General features: G+C 47.5%; 2 protein-coding genes across 4 annotated transcripts in view; one reads left to right on the top strand and one right to left on the bottom strand.

Moving 5' to 3' along the window:
* The window catches only part of atg7 (ATG7 autophagy related 7 homolog (S. cerevisiae)), a 31703-nt gene extending 31077 nt beyond the window's left edge, over positions 1–626 (top strand). For both annotated transcript variants that reach the window (XM_086149650.1, XM_086149649.1), the window contains exon 19: positions 329–626. In XM_086149650.1, coding sequence (XP_086005776.1) covers positions 329–361 — 33 coding nt within the window. In that variant the 3' untranslated portion in view covers positions 362–626. The remainder of the gene's footprint in view (positions 1–328) is intronic.
* Positions 627–1536: 910 nt separating this feature from the next.
* Positions 1537–18453, bottom strand: part of vgll4b (vestigial-like family member 4b) — a 30398-nt gene continuing 13481 nt past the window's right edge. For both annotated transcript variants that reach the window (XM_086149653.1, XM_086149652.1), the window contains 4 exons: positions 15161–15383; positions 6509–6773; positions 5909–6026; positions 1537–5353 (listed from right to left, as the gene is read on the bottom strand). In XM_086149653.1, coding sequence (XP_086005779.1) covers positions 5097–5353; positions 5909–6026; positions 6509–6773; positions 15161–15383 — 863 coding nt within the window. In that variant the 3' untranslated portion in view covers positions 1537–5096. The remainder of the gene's footprint in view (positions 5354–5908; positions 6027–6508; positions 6774–15160; positions 15384–18453) is intronic.

Raw genomic sequence — 18453 nt, 5'->3', positions numbered from 1 at the left:
TGGTGATAAGTGAATAAATGAATGAGTGAATGAAGTCTCATCCTGCATACATGGAAAAACAATTTGTGTTTGAAGACCTTTGGGTCTCCCAGGTACTTTAGGCTGTCACTCATTGTGCTAAGCTAACACACGCCCACTCTTCTAGACATGATAGTTTTCCTCAACTGAGTTGTTGCTCTTTCTCGGAATTTCACAGTTAATTAAAGTGAACGGCCAGACTTTAATTTTATTGTTTTTTTAATTGAAAAGATGCATCCCATCTTGCCGTGTTGCAAGTCACACAACCCGAGAGTGACGTCTCTTCCCGTCTCCCTCTGTCTCCCATCAGATCTGGGACATGAGCGACGACGAGAGCATCTGACGGACCGGACAAGCTACCCTGGAGCAGCTGAAGGGGGGGCGGGGGTTATCATCGTTTTGTTATTATTATTATTATTGTTGTTTTTTTTTACACAGTTACACAAAACTCATGAAGTAATCCACATTTGAGGCAAAGGCATTACAGCTACAATGACCGGTTTACGGGTTTTCTCCTGTTGGTGTGGCGGAAGCGAAAGTGGAACAGTCCTATTATCTGTACCGTGAACTATAATGTCTACTTACTATTAAATGTTGGTTTTTGGTTATTCAGTTTTCAAGATTCACACTGTCAATGAGAAGCTCATCTGTGGGAAAATACATATTGTTTCGTTTGGACAGCCAATGTACGGTTTTCCATTTATGTGGTCGAAATAGCCAACACCTCGTCCCACTGGTTAGCTTGCTACCATTAGCCCCCTAGTATTAGGGTCTCACTCACTTTGATGGTTTTTGGTCAGTCAGTTTTCAAAATTCACACTGTCAATGAGAAGCTCCTCTGTGGTAAAATACATATTGTTTCATTTGGACAGCCAATGTACGGTTTTTCATTTATTTGGTCGAAATAGCCAACACCTCTTCCCACTTGTTAGCTTACTCGCGTAAGCCCCCTAGCATTAGCCTCTCACTCACTTTTAGAAAATGGCAGAAGCGAGCCGAATAGTAAAATGAAACACACACACGGCTGGTGACTCACCGTGTCCAGTTTGCGTGTTCGCGTGTTCACGCTTTCGTGTTTCCAGGCAGATAAAGAGCCGCTTGGCCAACAGGACCCCCGGCCTGCTGGCGACCACCCGCGGCCTCACGTTGGGAGGACAAGCAGACCTCCATGGATCGATTTCACGCAGATGCTAGTATTATTATTTCTGTCTCTTCAACTACTATCGGTGTTTACTCAGTTGAGATTGAATTTGTACTTTTTTGTGTTTTTACTGGGAGTGACTTAATACTCCAGTAGGTTCGCAAGTATTTAAGAGAAATGCAGTTTAATGTTTTACTGTCTCTCCCCATCTGGTGTTTTGTGTAATTGCCTCATGACTCTACACGCCTCCCCTCCACACTGGTTATCTCTATCTAAATTCAATTTGACCCCGAAAAAAATAGGGAGAAAACATTTTTCCACCCCCACACTGGCTGCCATTGCACAACCACAAACACCGAGGCAGCGAGACAGACGGTGGTTTAAAAGCACTTTATTGTTCATGAAGGCTACTTACGTACAAAAAAAAAGGTGGCCTGCCAAAACCTTTTTAGCTGGAGACACAGAGCCACAAATTGACTGTTTTCTTGATACATTTTTTTCATTACAGTTCAAAGTATTACTACCACTAAGTACACGCTACTTCCACTTCAAAAAAAAAAGGGGGGGAATGCGGTCCGGGGCGGGGAACCAAATTCACTCGGTTTGACACAAAATGGCGTCTGCCGCGCTTCGCTTTCCAAATCCCCGGATGTTCTCGCCCGTCGCTGGATGGCCGAAGTTAATCCGACGGGTCACTTGTTTGCCGATTTATAAGATATAGTTTTAACAAAAAAACAAACAAACAACAAGTATCTACTCCAGCGATACGCTTTCAACGGGGAGCTTTCGGGTTGAAAAAAAATGCGGCGGGCTTGTGCTAGCACAGCGGGCTAATGTTCCGAGTCAGGCTCGGCAAAAACCGGAGAGACTCGTTAAACTTCGGCCCGGTCACGTGATCCCCCGAGTCATAGAAGTCAGAAGTAGCGATTGTCACCGACAGAACAGTGGCTTTTTTTGTGTGGTTTCATACATTTACTGTGTTCCTGCACTTGAACCTTTACTCTAACAAGACAAACTATAAACAAAAAAGATCAACTTTTTTTTGTTTACAAAAAAGAAAATGCAATGATTACAATATAAGGACAGGGAAAACAATTAAATAGCTACATATCATTAACAAATTGTTCTTCAAAAAAATACCTACGATTTTTTTTTCTCTGTACATTCGTTACGCACAGCGTAATGATGGTCTTATAGTTACCTATTATAAAAAAGTATTTTTTCTTATTAAGTGATTTTCCTACACTGCGTAGGGAGTGTGTGCTGAAGCAGAAAGAGCCCTCTAACTACTGGGTGGTAGTGAAAGGATAATGAGAGAAAACATAAAAAAAGAAGAAAGAAAAAATAAAGTCCTGGACACCAAATCCCTTTCTCTCCTGGCTTCCAGCATTTTGCCAACTTTGTCCAAATCAAATGGATCCGCGGACTTGTGGCCGTCAGGTCTGGTGGCTCGCAGGCCGTGGCTCTCAGGAGCTCAGCTCCTGGAGGGTGGCCCCCAGAGCCCCCTTCCCCCGCCGCCAAACGATCCCACTCGGGCCCCTCCGTGTCGGAGATGTTTCACTATGGCTGATTCCCACTTTTCCCCTTTCGCATCTGTTCTGGTTCTGTAACGTGTGGAATGTGTGGACGTTCTAGGATGCTGAGGTGGCGTCCCAGTCAGAAATCTCTAGTGTGTGTAAACTAAATAAGGCCGTTCACTGTGTACTTCTGCTAAGGGGTGAGCCTCCAAGCCTCAAACCCCCCCCCCCCCCCCCCCCGGCACTCATTTCTCCCCTCGCGCTATCCTGGAAGGTGATGCTGCTTGAAGGCCAGTATGCTGGTCAGCAGGGCAACAGTGGGACAGCAGATCCCGGCCGGGTAATAGCTCTGTCTGCAGATACGGAGTCACCGGTTGAGTCCTGCACAAGGTTCCCTACAGGAGGAATGTGTGACGCCTCAGCGCCGGCTCTCCTACTGTTCTACGTATCTCACAACCACCGTCACCACTTTGCCTCACTGCAGTAACTAGACAACGTTGTTGAGACGAAGTACTGAGGTACAAACGTGGGCGCACTAAACCGCAACCACGCTGCAGTTCTGATTTAACTAAATCATTTATGCCAATTATCAGCCACATCTTCTGTTGCAACGCCAGCATTTAAATGTACTTGTTGGCTTCGGAGGCACCAATTAAGTCTTGGCTGCCGCGGCGAGACACGTGCACACCCACTGGGTGCCGATGCGCCTCCGTCACAAGCTCCTCCTTCAAGGCTCTACCTTGTTTTCCAAAAAGCGTGACGGCTGCCCTGTCTCTGCAACGGAGTCGCGGAAACAAAGAAGATCGGCACCTGCGGAAAAGACGCCTCTCTGGGGAAACAAGGCCCCGCTCGCTGCGCAGGTGCGTCGACCGCCGACAGACTGACGCCTCCAAGCTGCACCCGAGCAGCAGCTCCACACCGTGAAGGGCCGCCGCTCCGTTACAGCAGCATTGGGCAAAGGGGCATAGCAACGTGTGTTACCCTACGGGGTATTAATGGAAAGCAGAGACACTAAAGTGTAATAATCACGATAACAATATTAATAATGGAGTACGACTGACCCAGCAGTGAGTGTATAGTGTCTATGTCTGTTACCGAAAACGAACTAAGTAACAACTAACGTCTGATTGAAAAGGATAATAGTAGTTAAGGTTGAAATGCTTAAAACACTAATAGATACCAGCTATTAAAGAACAAAAACAACAACAAAAAAGAAAAAGAAACAAGAAAAAGAAAAAAAAAAAACATGCATCTGTAAAAGCATTAGTTTACCATTCAAACTGTAGAAATCTCCAAACCACAGTGAACGGGGAGGGGACATGGGTGGGGGCGGATATAATGCAACAACACACCTGTGTTCAAAGAGTTACGAAAAACAAAGGTGTATTTGAAGGGATCGTATGATCTTCTCGCCCGCTGTCAAGGAATCATCGTTTCTTCCCCGACCGCAATAATGACACGCAGCATTTCATTACTGTCAGAAGCCTCGCCCTGTGAAACGGATCAAAGCCCGGCCTTGAACGCACCACGGTCGACCCTGGCGGCTGGTGACGCCACCGCGGCTGGCCAGGGCCTGCACTGGGGGGAGGAGGGGTGATGCTTTGGCATGATTCGCATATATCCTTTAAGTCTGAACTTTTTTTTTTTCTTTAAATGCCAAAACCAAACATCTAAGAGTGACAAGGGAGTTGTTGATTCTCTAGATACTGCTATGTCTTTATATATGTGTGTATTCAAGATGATGTAAATTTGCAGGCTTCTGTCTAAGAAGGTCACATGACACCCGGGTACATGTGCCATCTGATCACATTTTGTTTGTTGTAGTTTCTCTGAAATGCGAACGCGGGGGGTTGTGGTTCCCGGGGTGGGGGTGTGACACCTCAACGTCTGAGGTCTCTTTGGTAGCTCTGTCAGGTGTTTTCTGGTGACTTTGTTTATCCCCCCTCCTCCTCGCAGTGTTTTTTTTTTCCTTTTCTTTCCCTCTCTCAAATCACTCCCACTTTTGTTTTCTCCTTGCCGGGCATCCTGTATTGCAGAAGCAGAACACAAAAACTACGGTTAAAGAAAAGAAAATGTGTCAAAACGCCGCCTCTCCTCTCTTTATGTACATATTACTACAGACGCTGCAAGCTCGACGTGCAGATGAGCGGCTCCCCGGAGTTCAAATCTCGTGATACGACTGACTCATCTGGCAGAGAACGAGACAACCCCTCTGTTATTGCTTGATTGATTGATCCACTACCAGAGCAGGGGTCCAAGGTGTCGGGGGTTTTTGTGTGTGTTTTATTTTGCAGAACAGCAGGCCAGAGTTCCTTTTCAGGGCAGACCGGAGTGACAGGGACGAGGGTGGAGCCGTGACGACGGAGGGGCGGATGTGGCGGGGGAAGCGGGGAAACATCCCTCTGGTATGCGTGGCCGCTTCAGGAGACCACGGAGGGCGAGTGGTTGTGGTTGCTCATGCGACTGTCGGGGGAGGAGTTGGGGCTGCTGCTCGACGACGAGGGGCTCCCTTTGTTTTTGATCTGCAGCCAGGTCTCGCCCAGCGCCTTGGCGAAGTGGTCGTCCACGGAGCCCGTGATGGACACGGAGTTGGTGGCGGCAGGCTCGGGCTGCTTGTAGTTCTTCCCAAGGCTTCGGCGGAAGTGCTCCTCGATCACCGGGTCACAGGCGGTGTTGGCTGTGGGGGAGAGGGGGTGTACAAAGAAGCACTCGGGTTAGAACAAGAAACAACAATCTCCAGAGGGCAATTTCTTACATTACAGCTTCAAAGTCTATATTGTGTGTGTGTGTGGGGGGGGGGCATCCACTTCACCGTCTAACTGAGAGTTTTATATTAAATTCCTGATTTATGCTTCACTCTTAAACCAAATGAGTTTGTGGAGATTCCTGAAGGATCGTAAAAAAAGAACAGTGTAATTATCAGGCCCCGGAACACGGAGGGCCAATTAAAGCTCACGTTTATGGGACTTTTTAAAGTGGAGATAAAAGACGGCAGCGTGTGAGACAAACTGTACGGGTGAAAAGTCTCATTTAACTTGAGTTTAACGGCCAACACCGAAGGTGGAGACCAGGATGTGGCACCAGTGCATTTGTGTGATGTGACATTTTAAATCTTTTATTTGCTATATTTAATTAAATCTGGGTTGGTGACATTCTGGAAAAATGTCATATTCAACACTTAAGAGTGTGTGTGTGTGTGTGTGTGTGTCTGTGTGTGTGTGTGTTCACTCACTGTTGATCCGCCTGTAGTTGTTGCTGAGACCTGAACAGTTGCTGTGGGACACTGGACAGTGGGACAGGTTGCAGTTGCGGTTGTTGGCTGGGGCGCACGTGATCACCGACGGGCGATTCTGAAACATAGAGAAATGCACTTTCGTCAAATGAGATCAACCCATGTGCACCGTTACGGAGGCGTCATAGGGAATGCACCCGAAATGAAGAGCCGGAGGGGACATTAACCCGGTCCACTCCCCCTGGAGAAAGGGCACAAATGTCCGACGTCACCGGCGAATGTCTCAGAACATCGGCCAACTTGAATCTGTCGACGGAGGAGTGGATGCCGGGAGTTGTGCTGCTAATGACAGGGGAAACTCACGGCTCTAACCATGTAAGTCCCGGCCGCGCCCGTGCAAAGCCCACGGCCGCCACTGTCTCTGTCCTGATTTATTGCCTCGCTGTGTTTGACTCTGACCGTTGCATTAAGTGTATTTACAGCCGGCTAGCAGTGCTAGCTGGCACTATATTAGCTAAGTATCTTCACCCAGATGGGTTGACCGGGAACGCGAGGGAAATGTAAACTCCTGACGCGTTCGAGGAGATGAACGGCCCTCACCTGCTGACGCTCCACGGCACTGACAGTGTGCGGCACAGAGGCCATCGTGGCCATGCTGCTGCGCGCCGACTCCACCATGCTGGCTTTGGTGAGCGCCAGCGGCTGGTCCAGTACACTTAGGTTGGCCAGGTGATGGCGGTGGTGGGCGTGGCTGTACAGGTGGTTGCTGTGGACGCCCAGCGCGGCAGGCACCACCATGTGCTCAATGGGACTCCGGCTCTGGTCCTTGGATACTGGAGAGCTGCGATAATCTCCGTTGGGCTTCCTGCAGATGGCGAGACATGAGGGGGACGGGTTAATTTCAATGAATTCTCTGAAATTTATTATAAAGTCAGTTTTACAATATTGAGAAAGCCAGTCCTTTTAATGTCAAACAGTAAAAGTTAACACATTTGTTGCGTATTTTAACTCCGTCCAGAGGTTTTGAAACATATTTTTGTCTTGTTTACTTCATAAATAATTCACATTTATTGCCTTTTTTAAATAACCAAATACTTCTTCTTGGTATTAAATCCCCAAATGAAAAAAATTAGGTTAAACTACCTATTACAACCTAGCAATGAGCTCAGCAGAGCAGGGAATGAGGATTATTAAGTGGACACTGAGAGGGGAGCAGATGGGGATGAGGTGAAAAGGTGTTTATGTTCAACAGAAATGGAGCAACTGCTGTTAATACTCTCCCTTTCACTCACACACACACGCACACACAAACCCTTTCAAATTAAAATGTATCACTCTCCATACTGACGCCTCCGCAGATCTGCTCTGGACTTGTTCCCGAACGGAGAAGAGATCTCCTCTTTCAGGTGAGCCTGCAGCCGAACCCGCCGCTGTCGGATATGGATTACAGACAATCACAGACAGCAGCTTACTCCCGGCGCAGAACCCTCCCTTTCTTTAATAACACTCGAGTAACATGCCAAAGAGTTTCCCCTGCACATTGATTGAGCAGAACAGGGTGGGAATAAAGATATGTTGTGAACCATTTACACCTTGTAGGTGTGCTCGTGTCCTTATGCCTGTTCGGAGAGCCTGGTTTCTCTGCATTGGCAAAGCAGCTGCGGGAGGCTAGACGTGGTCAGATGCCCACAACTTACGGTTGTGCTTTTTCTTTTCACCACAACAAAGAGTCGGTAATCCTAACCGAGCGTTGGATCTGAGGAGGGCGGGTTGGCGACCCGTCACACAAACAGGAAATGCACCCACCGCAGAGGCCTTTCGGCTCCCTCCAAAAGGTGAGGTCATGTTTTAGTCACTGAAAAACCAGCGATAAGGTTCAATGTTGAAAAGAAGCTAAAGCCAAAGGCAGCCCTCCTTTTTAAACCTCTGCCACCCGCCCCCCCCATGCTAATGACAGCTTGACGTGTATTGAAGTGGTCGGTCGGATTCTGTGCGCTCGCTTGGAGGTGGTAATTATTTTGCTCAGTCTGCTTAATGTGGTCTGCGCTGTGTATGTGTGTGCGTGTGTGTCTCTTCCACTGTGTATTACACCCTTCCTGCAGCTTAACTTGCCTGTTACAATATGAGGCCCTGTTTCAGGGAGCGAGTGACTGTACTCTCCCTCTGCCCACCCCTTTCTTTCCCTCTCCAGCGCGACACATACATCTATCTTTGCCTGGATTTGGGGGAAAAAAAAGACGTCGAAATCAGGCCCTTAACTCTGCCAGACTTTACACGGAGGCCCGTCTCTTTTCACCCCTCCCACCCCCCACCCCGCCCCGCCCGCCCCCGCAACCATGTTGTAAAGTCTGAATGTGACACGACACAACAGGCACAAAAGTGACAATGAAGCGGCAGCCCCCCTTTAAGGTTTGTTTGGATGCAAAACAAGCCCAGGCACAAAAACTAAAAACAGGAAAAAAAAAAAGATTGTAGATCCATGTGACCAGGCAACCTGACTGCTGGGTCAAGCATCTGGAGGCCACAGAACCATCCACCACAAATAAATAGTCCTTCCCCCCCACAAGAACAGAGGGGGACAGAGAAGGAGCTGGGGGTGGAGGCGGGTGGAGGGAGCAGCCGGTGAATGGGCCGGACCTCTGCTACAAGGAGTGAGGTCGGCAGTTTCCTTCGTTTGTGCCGAGAGCTTACATTAGCAAACGGCCTCTTTTTTCCTTGCTTTGTCTTTCCTTTCTTTCACCACCGGCTGCAAACTTCCTGAGGGTTAAAGAGGGACAGACTTGGCAGTGTTCCTGTAAACCCTCCACCCCCCCCCGGGTGACAGCTCATCAACAACTTTTCCCATAGTACTATCAGTGTTCTGTTTCATTCTCCGGCCTAACGGCATGCATATCTCCGTCGTAGTGACAACCGGGGTGCGCTCCAGTGAGCAGGACCTCATCGTCGCGGACCTGGATGCTCCCGCAGGATTCGAAGAGGCGCTATCTTCTCAAACTGCACATGCAGATAAAAGCGCGCTGCCTCAATCCTCACCCCCCTCAGCGGCCGGGTCGTGAGTTAGGTCGCAAACGTTGTTCCAGACATTATCCTCTGCCAAAGAGCGGGCATGCCCGTATCCACGCAGGAGGGGGGGCGACGCAGGTGCCAGCGAGCCACATCAACAAAACGGGGGAGGGGGGGCGATGAATGGCGTAGCTGTCAGATCCCACGCCGCCCCTGTCTTACCCTCGCCCGACCGCCCAACAAAAACCGGGGTTCGTTTTCAGGCCAGGAATCACGCATTCAAAACCACCTTCGCCCTTTGTCTCTCATCATCCCCTTTCAATTTACCCTTGGGGGTTGCAATGGAGAAAAGGGGGCTCAAACTGTGAGGGTTAACCCGCGAGAGGTGGACAAGGGGTCGGTGACAAGGACCAGCGGGGGAAAAAGATGGGTTGCCGGGTCGGGACCGGGGGGAGGAAAGGAAAATGGATTGGAAAACGGACTTGCGGAGATGGGATGGGTGCAGCAGAATGATCGTGGGCCAGGTCCGGGAGCCCAGAGGGTGAACTTTCACATTAATCATCAGCAGGGGTGGGTCTCACAGACCACAGGGACGGCCAGCAACTGTCTCAATGCAGAAAACAGCATGGGCTTTATTCTCGGGATTTCAACTGCCAGCTTCTCTCTTCCCCAACCCAGATGTTGATACCCGGAGATGACAACTGAATCACAAAATACCCAATTTCCCAAAAGAGAATAAATCAAATTACCAAGCCTTGATATTTTGCAGATCACTTCAATTTGTTTAAGTGAAAAAGTGATTTGGCTCAGCGCCGGCTCAGGATGGGGACGCCTCCTGCAGTCAGGTAACATGTGGACGGCTCTGGATGGACCTGAGGTCCCGTTGCGCAGGTCAGATACATCACAAGTGTGAACGCCGAGAATATCATCGCGAGGATGGCCAAACGGAGTATTCCCTTTGGCGGGGACCAGAACCAGAACATAATAATTACGCAATGTAGAGTGTTTCCGAGAAGCCTGCATCTTTCGTGACTTGCTTTGCCTGGAAATCACTAAAATATAGACCCGGTCTTTGTTGTTGGGATTTGTCCCTGTTCTGCTTTAAATTTCAGGCTAATTGGGCGCAGCGCTGCAGCACTGCTCTCTTACTCAAAAGTCAATCTAGGCCATCCAGTGTCCAACATCTCAACGAGTCCTGCTCCGGGACAATTTATCCAAACAGGATTTTGAATAGATTTAAGTTGAAACCTCAGTATCCCGGAGGACAGGAGAGGTTGGTCTTCATGTTCCACTGAGGTAATAATGCACTTTCACACAACACTTCACCTGTGTGTTCTGCCTGGAAAAAGAAAAGACATGGCCATGTTGCATCCACCATCCGTTGCAAATGCAATACCGGGTTTAAGCTTTTTTTTCCTCAGTGTAATTGACCACACAGACAGTTTGTCTTGTCGCATCAAGGACATTAAGAGTCGGCTGTCCGGGCAATTAAAATGGAATGCCGAGATCGATTCGCGTCTGTGCGACGAGGCTCCGGGTTACAGACAACCTGGCATTAGTGGCGGACGCCACGGCGGGCACTCCCTCCGTCCTCAACCCACACTTCAACCCTCAACGCGTCAATGACACAGAACAATACCACTCCGATCTGTCATTAAGCACAGCCTCTTTGCATAATACTTTGCATGACGTGCTGTCAAACACAGGCTGGAGATTGCTGCTGCAGCCGCGTGTTTAGGTTGGGCTGAAATACAAAACGTCAAAAGCTGTAATTTGACAAAACGGGAAACTACACAAGGCTAATTTTAACTGTAATTTATTTCAAAAGTGTGCCAGACGACAGTCTGTTCTTTTTGGAGGGGGTCATTTCATCATTTAGCTTGGGATGGATATGAATATCGTCACAATCTCTTATCATCTGGGAGAAAAGAAGAGCGCTCAAAATATGTTGCTGATAAAATAATGGGAAAATGGATTTATTACACAGAGTCTATATATAGAGTGGGAGAGAGGGAGGACACATCTGGGAAGAATCAAGAGTGTATAGAAATGACAAAAAAGAGAAAAAAAGCAGAGGGGGAGGATGAAGGCTAAACCACAAGTTACAACTGTGCCCAAGTTTTGCAGAAACCCACAAAATGGATATGTACACACACGAGTGCGCACACGCACACACACACACACACACACACACACACACACACACACACACACACAGAAAGGAGGGAAAGGGCAAGCCAGTATGGCTTGCCAATATACAGAAACAACAATTTATCTTCTACTTGACAATATTAGCAACAATTGAATATTGGGAAATAGGGAATAGTTATTTTTGCCATAAAGGTGCCATCCTTTAAGGCTTATCCTTCTGGATAATGTCCTCAGCGGCTCTAGCCGCTCCAACATCTTTTTCAAAGTTTCACTCATGCAGAAACACTGTTAAAACTCAAGTGCATATTATTTCACCAGGGCTTTGCCAGTTAACTGGCGGCTGGGTGGTGGTGGGGGTGTGAACATGTGAAAACACGACTCTTGTGCCATCCCTCCAGATGCTGTTATGGTAAATAAGAAGCCCAATGATAATCTGGAGGGTTCTGGTGCTTCTAACTTAAGGTGGGAAAAGTGCTCTGATGATAACATTCCCCTTCCAATATACAGCGGCGCCGTGTCATGTCTTTAAAAAAGCAATGGCGCCACATCACACCTCTAACTGCTACATGCCGGCTCAGGTTATCACACGGGCTTCGGTCCAGAGTAAATGGTCTGCTGGCCGAAGCGGGAACGGTACAAGAAGGGGAACCTTCGCTCATGGCCAACACCAAAACTGCTGCTGTGATATTCTCTGCGATGCATTTGGCATTGTGGTTTCCCTTCTTCATTCGTGATACAACAGTGATCTTTACGTCTGAAATCAATGTTGCACAGCAGTCACATGGGCCCCGACAGCTGATAATACCCGGTCTCTGTTTCTGCCGAGACAAAGCCTGCTCTGTCACTGACTCCGACTTTTAAGTAAAAATAAAACAGTTGAGCAAGAGGACTTTTTCATACTGGAGGTTCGGCAACGGCAAGAGAGGCGGGCAGCGAGCAGGCCGAGGCAAGCTCCCGGCCTACGAGCTTCCAGAGGACGGGGATAAGGCTTCTTTGTTTTAGGCCCCTCCCACTCCTCAGAAGAAAAGGAGTCATCCTACCACACACACACACACACACACACACACACACACACACACACACACACACACACACACACACACACACACACACACACACACACACACAATGGCAAATGAACAAGCTCATGTATGGAAAGTACACACAGACACACACAAGTTCATACCTGCACGGGCTAATGTGTAGAGTTGGCACAAACACAAAGGAGCCCCCCCCCCTTCACTTCCGCTTCCATTTCACGCACACACATGCATTTCTTTGAGCAAGTGAGGCAAACATATTCCTAAAGGACTAATAAATGCAGAGACATTATACATCCTATAAGAGATCTCAACAGCAAACAATTAGATGATTTACTTGGAAGGATAACTCCGCTGTTTTCCTGCCCGGGATAAACCCCCCCACCCCCATTTAAAGATGTTGATATTCAGGAAGTTGACGGTCCCACCCAAGTCTGAGGTGTCACTTATTTGTCTATGTCAACACTATGTAAAAATAAGACTGAACCTGCATGGAAAGTAATGTTTAACAGCCGTTCACAGTGTTCTTATTTCATTTAGAAAAAAAAAAGGTGGAGTGAGCACAAAAGGCTCAGAACATGCAGGAGAAGTTGACATTGAAAGGGACAACTAGTGCTGACAAAAAAAGGCTATGCAGAAAGAAGCAGCCAGCCACCAAGTTTGAATGGTGTCAGATTACTATCTGTGGACAACTGATCTGTGTGTGTGTGTGTGCATGTGCATGCGAGTGTGTGTGTGTGTGTGTGTGTGTGTGTGTGTGTGTGTGTGTCTGTGTAGGGAGAGTGAATGGTAGATTGGGGTTTATCTTTTAAAGGGATTCTCTAGATGCAAACATATGATTTAAGACAGTAAGCTCAGCCGCTTTTACTACAGGTTAAATTAAGCAAAACACAGATGTAAATGAAGGTGTCGGCTAAACTAAACTGAGGGCGAATTTAATGGCGGGTTTAAGACGAGTCACCTCGACCAGGAGATTTGCTCATCAAAAAGCCTCATTTTAAATAAGATAGTCATTTACGAGTTCCAAACTCACATACTGACAACTAAGAAGACGTTTTCAATTTTGAGGAAAACAAAAAAGTTATTTACATCACTTACCTAACCGTTGTGAACTGGTTAAAATTAAGCCAAGTTGCACCCAATCAGATACTGGGTCAAACACGGACGTGACTGGATACCAGACCGAGGCCGCTGATTGAAAATCAGTTCCACTTTCTGGACAGTGAATGCATCGCAGGCAGCTGAAGGCGAGTCTGCGTGGGCGTGCAGTTCCAACTCTTGGCGAACAAAGTTTTGAAAATACATTACAAAAGTGGCCACTTGAACACCACATAGTATTTGTGTCGGCTGTCGGGACCCATGAGTAGACCTGTCATAACGTCCACTGGCTTTCCCTGGTCGGGGATTGGCGGCGACTCCAAGCCGGCACACTTTCCATGTACTTTTAATAACGGAGTTGAACCCACCAGCAACAGTCACATGTCTCCACGGGATGATATGAGATTTATGGATAATTGATCAAAGACTACTTGAAGCCCATAATCAATGGAAAATATGCACAATGAGGAAATATGTCCAATGAAATCTGCTGATGTTGACTGTTTCCAAAATGGCAAAAAAGCACTTGCATAAAAAAAGGGGGGGGGGTTGATGATAGGACAATATGTCCTATTGTACTTTGGCAGATGAGATAAAAGTCCCTCTTGTAACAGAAGTTCTATCGCTGCGCACAAGTGTGTTAAATATGCCGGCCGCCGAGAGCAACCGGCACTGGAGAGCTAAAATAGTAAAGGCCTGAAAGTATGTTAATTCTCCCTCTGACACATCTGTAACAACAGACGGGGGCAGGGGGGATGATGCTGCATAAACGTCAAGTCGCACAAACTAATCCTTTGTTATGTGAGCACGGTCACAAGATAAAGGAAGAAAAAGGAACCTTTCCCATGAGCCGCCAGAGGAGACTTGTAAAACAATCCGTGCTAAAATTGCCCCGACCTGTCACTCAGACATGTGAAGAGCCACGGCAATTACGTCTTCCTTGTGTGGACTGCCGAACTAAAAGCCCTAAATTATTCTGGGGAAAAGAGCGATCCTCTTACTCACGCCAACGTAATGATGTATATGCATTTGAGGAGGGGACAAAGAATCATCTGTTCCGCGAGGAATCGCTATACCCCTGTCGTGGAACGGGGATGAGGACACAGCAGTGTATCACAAACAAAAGGTATTTTGCCGCATCAGGAAAGTCAACCAGTACAGAAATTCGCAACCGAGCAGACACACAAGTTTAAGTGGTTTCTACGCTTTTGTCAAACGGAGTCTCTCGTGAAATCTATCATTAGAGTACGGACAATTGATCTGGACATGAAGAATCTCATAGCTGCCCTTAATTCTGTGTACAAACCGCGTTTTGTTTGACGTGGCGTGTTACCCAGAACCAGCTTGCATGAAAAACTGCACGTGTCTACCCAACACCTCCCTGACATCCTCGCAATAAATAGCCGTGGCCGAAGTCCCATGACTGACTCACTCGAATGGAGAAAGGGAGCGAGAACTCTGACTCCGCTGCCGCCAGCCCCGTCGCTCCTTCACTACCAATCAGAGCTCCAGAATCTCTGGAATCTCTGGAAGTCGGGATGTGGGATATGTGAGTAATCTTTCTGTTGTGCAGTCCCTGTTTCCACCACTCCAGACATCTGCGGCTATATGCAGAACACCATGGAGCCGTCTAAACCTGGTGCAGCACCCTGCAGTCCAAACTGGGACTTCCCAGAAAGACTACTTAAATGCACAGGTTCTCCTGGAGAGAGGAGCCTGACAAGACGTGGTGCACAGTAACAACAGTGCACGAGTCTAGGACCCTTTTTTTAATCTATCTAAATTGAGATTTCTGCATCTTTGACAGAGGAGAGGGGATAAACAGAAGTCATCTAAAATTGAAGGGCCTTAACTTTCATTTCTAACTCAGTAAAGTACATCTAAAAAAGAACTTGCTCAGTGCGTGTGTGTGTGTGTGTAATTACTGAAAACTAGTGTGTTTTAAGATCTGTAAACTCACAGCTGTGCAGCAAACAGTCGGCTCATCTTTGCCACATGCTCGTTGTCGTCCATGTCGCTGTCCCCCTGGTCGCCGCTCAGCTTCCTCTTGGTGGGGCTGATGGGAGGCGGCCCCGTCCGGTGGCTCGAGGACGAGGAGGAGGACGACGACGAGGAGGATGAGGACGAAGACGAGGATAGGGACAAGGACTGGAGTCTGGGGTCCCCTCTCAGAGCAGCTTCCCCTTGAGAAGGAGAAGAGATGGGAGAGATATGAAGGGGGGGACAGGATTATTGGGTGCATATTTATGATCATGGGCAGTATAAACATACAGCAAAACTGTCAAGAAAGGCAAACAAATAAATGCTGCTGTGGCAAAACATAAAGAAAACATTGCGCCTGAAACAATTTAACATTTCTGACGGACTCTGCATCAACATCAAGTTCCAGAGTCGGTCTCTCTCCCTCTCCCTCTCTCTTCTGTCAGGGTGCTTCGTCACTCTGGTAATATTGCCTTCAGCTATAATAATGGTATTTTCGAGCAGAGGGCGACTGTTTCATTGCCACTTAAAACAAGTTGACCGCATAACTACTTTAATGACAGTGAATTTACTGTACAAGGAGGGCTTCAGCTTGAGTTTGGGATTTTGTTGACTTGTACAGTTTGCTGAGAGAGGCACAACCCTCTGGCAATGAGCGGGAGTATCTGGTTAGGAATGTTTTGGAAGAAATAGTTGCGGATGGGTCGTGCATACGTGTGTGTGCGGTATGAACTATTTCTTTCTGACTCTACCCCCACCCCAACCCCACCCCCCAGTCTTGTCGCGGTACAGAAGACCTACAGAGTAGTCAGCGAGTGGGAGTGAGAGCAAAAAAGAGATACAGGAAAACTACCACTGGCTCTTTCTCAGAGTGGGGACTTTCCACTGCTTCGGATTCATGTATCGGCCTGACTTTTCCCAAACAAAACACACAACCTCAAGTTGAAAAAAAAAAAAACCCTCCCATTTGAACTCACAACTTCATAACAATTCTCACAGTGGGATTAAAAACAATAAAGACGCAAGCTGGGCTTCAAAACCCTTACAGCGCAAACTGGATACTCAGAATTATATATCCTTTTTTATTACAAACCACAGAGAAGATTAGATCTCTGGAGAATTGTTTGATTTCATTTACTGTAATGTTGCAGGGATCGAGCGGAAATCCAAACTGGCGTGCAGTACGAACGTCGTAGAACTAAAAAGCGTTCCAGAAAATGCCTGGCTACAGCATTAGTCATCGGTGTGAATGACGTGCAACTTAAACACCGTGTCGCAAGCGATCAAAAGGAGCGGAGGGTTTCAACAGATTCGTGGCACGTGGCTGATAACGGCTCGATTTTATCGGCGGAACCAATAACCACCTCCTCTGGCTGTATTTGTGGGCTCCATTTGGATTTCAAATACCATTATCCCCGCAGCAGTCTGATACGGTCGACTTTTCTTTGAGTGGTTTCCAGTCGACGAACGCGTGATATAGAAACATACTGTTTTCTTGGATGAATGAGGTCGCGAGGTTTGGGGGGAGGAAAAGGGGGTGTGGGCAGCCAAAACTAAGGCGGGAGGTGATTTTATCATAATATTAGAGAAGACAACAGCTTAAAGCTACACACACTACAGGGTAATAAAATCAAATACACCCATGAGCAACAGGGGTTAATTTATTTTATGGAGGTAGGTTAAAAAAAAATAGAGTTATGTTTAGTCTTAGCATAGCCTCCAAACACAGCTATCTTACCCCCCATCCCCACCCCTTTCTCTTTCTGGCATGCTCGTCCTGCCATGTACCATGGCAACAAGGATGACATCATTATTTTTGGCATGGCAGAGAGGTGGCAATAAAACACGGGACAACGTGACACCATACGGCCCAATGGGGCTGGAGCACATACAATGGCTTATCAGTCTCAACAAGGAGTGAATCAGCGAGTGCTTACTCTCCTAACAAGGGAGACGTTGGACTTTATGGAATCAAATATGACGGACTTTGACTTCACTAGGACTCCTGCAGACTAATACCACAGGCCCGCACCGGGATGAGGGATCAAATAAGCATGTTTTGAATCATTCTGGGCAGACTCAGCAGGCGGAGGGGGGGGGTTTATTATTCCATTAACTTTGCCACTTGTAACGTATTTTTTCGGTTATTTCTCTCTGCTGTAACTGCTCGCTGTTTTCCTCAGCTCACCGTGGGGGTAATTCCACGCCGAGAACACGTGCGGCAGCTGCAACGCTGTGGTCTTTCTGTCACTGTGCGTTCCCAAAGAAAAGCGATCGCCCCGGCCAGTCGCAGACGATCGAGCCAGAAAAAGCATTGGAGGACAGAAACTAATCAGTCTGTAAATTACATTTGCACAAAATAAAACACAGGAGTGTTCCCTTCTGGGCTATTTTGTATCTAATGTAACATAACATTCGGATAACAAAGACAGGCTGTGTTATTTTACCACGCCAGCGACACACTCACCTGCACGTATACTGGTTGTACACCAGTATACGTGCACATGTAACATGCTCAGAGCACACGCACACACAAATCCACTAGTTTGAGGAAATGTGTCTTTGTGGCAGCTGTTTGTCAGTAGAAGTGAGTAAGTGAAACTCTGGTCTCTCCCTTCCTCTCTCTGCTCGCCCGGTTCATTAGGGCCACATGATCAAAGCTTGCCTCTCTTGACGGAACTTCAAACAATTTGGATTTGAATGAGATTAGATTACAAACGGAGCTGACTTCTCTCTTTCCCCCTGCAGACACTAAAAGGGATGAGTCCAGGCTTGCTTTGGTCTTTCACTGAACAGCAGCCATGTGATTATTTTTGGCCCTGGAAGTCCCTGGAACTTGATTGGGTTTTTTTCTCTCTCCTCCAAACTCAGAGGGTTTTCTCTATAAATTATCCAAAAACTCGATTGCCATCGACTGAGGTGCTTTTTTTTTTCTTTGTGGGGGCGAACATTTGAACTGGCTCTCGGACCGGCCTGGCGCAAGGTGAGTGGCGGAGTGGGGGAGCGGCAAGGCGGCGGAGGCAGAGAGGAGGGTAGCAAACGCCACGCAGCTTTCAGGTTTTCGACTTTCGAAAGCTTTCAAAAGACTGTCAGTGCTCCCCCTCAGTGCCTCAGTAATATCAGCCTTTCGGGGGGGGGGGGGGGGAGGCTGGAAAAAGTGATGGACCAACAGGCACAGAAATACTACAGGAGAGGCATGCATCATCTGCCAAGGGCCTGAGAGCAAATCAGTCACACACAGCTGATTGTAGCAATTAAGAATTAAAAAAAACA

This window comes from Fistularia commersonii, chromosome 7, assembly GCF_037954325.1.
Source record: "Fistularia commersonii isolate RoL2024-O1a breed Wild chromosome 7, RoL_Fcom_v1.0, whole genome shotgun sequence".
Classification (NCBI taxonomy): domain Eukaryota; kingdom Metazoa; phylum Chordata; class Actinopteri; order Syngnathiformes; family Fistulariidae; genus Fistularia; species Fistularia commersonii.
Note: the sequence above shows the minus strand (reverse complement) of the source record. Positions and strands in the feature narration are given on the sequence as shown.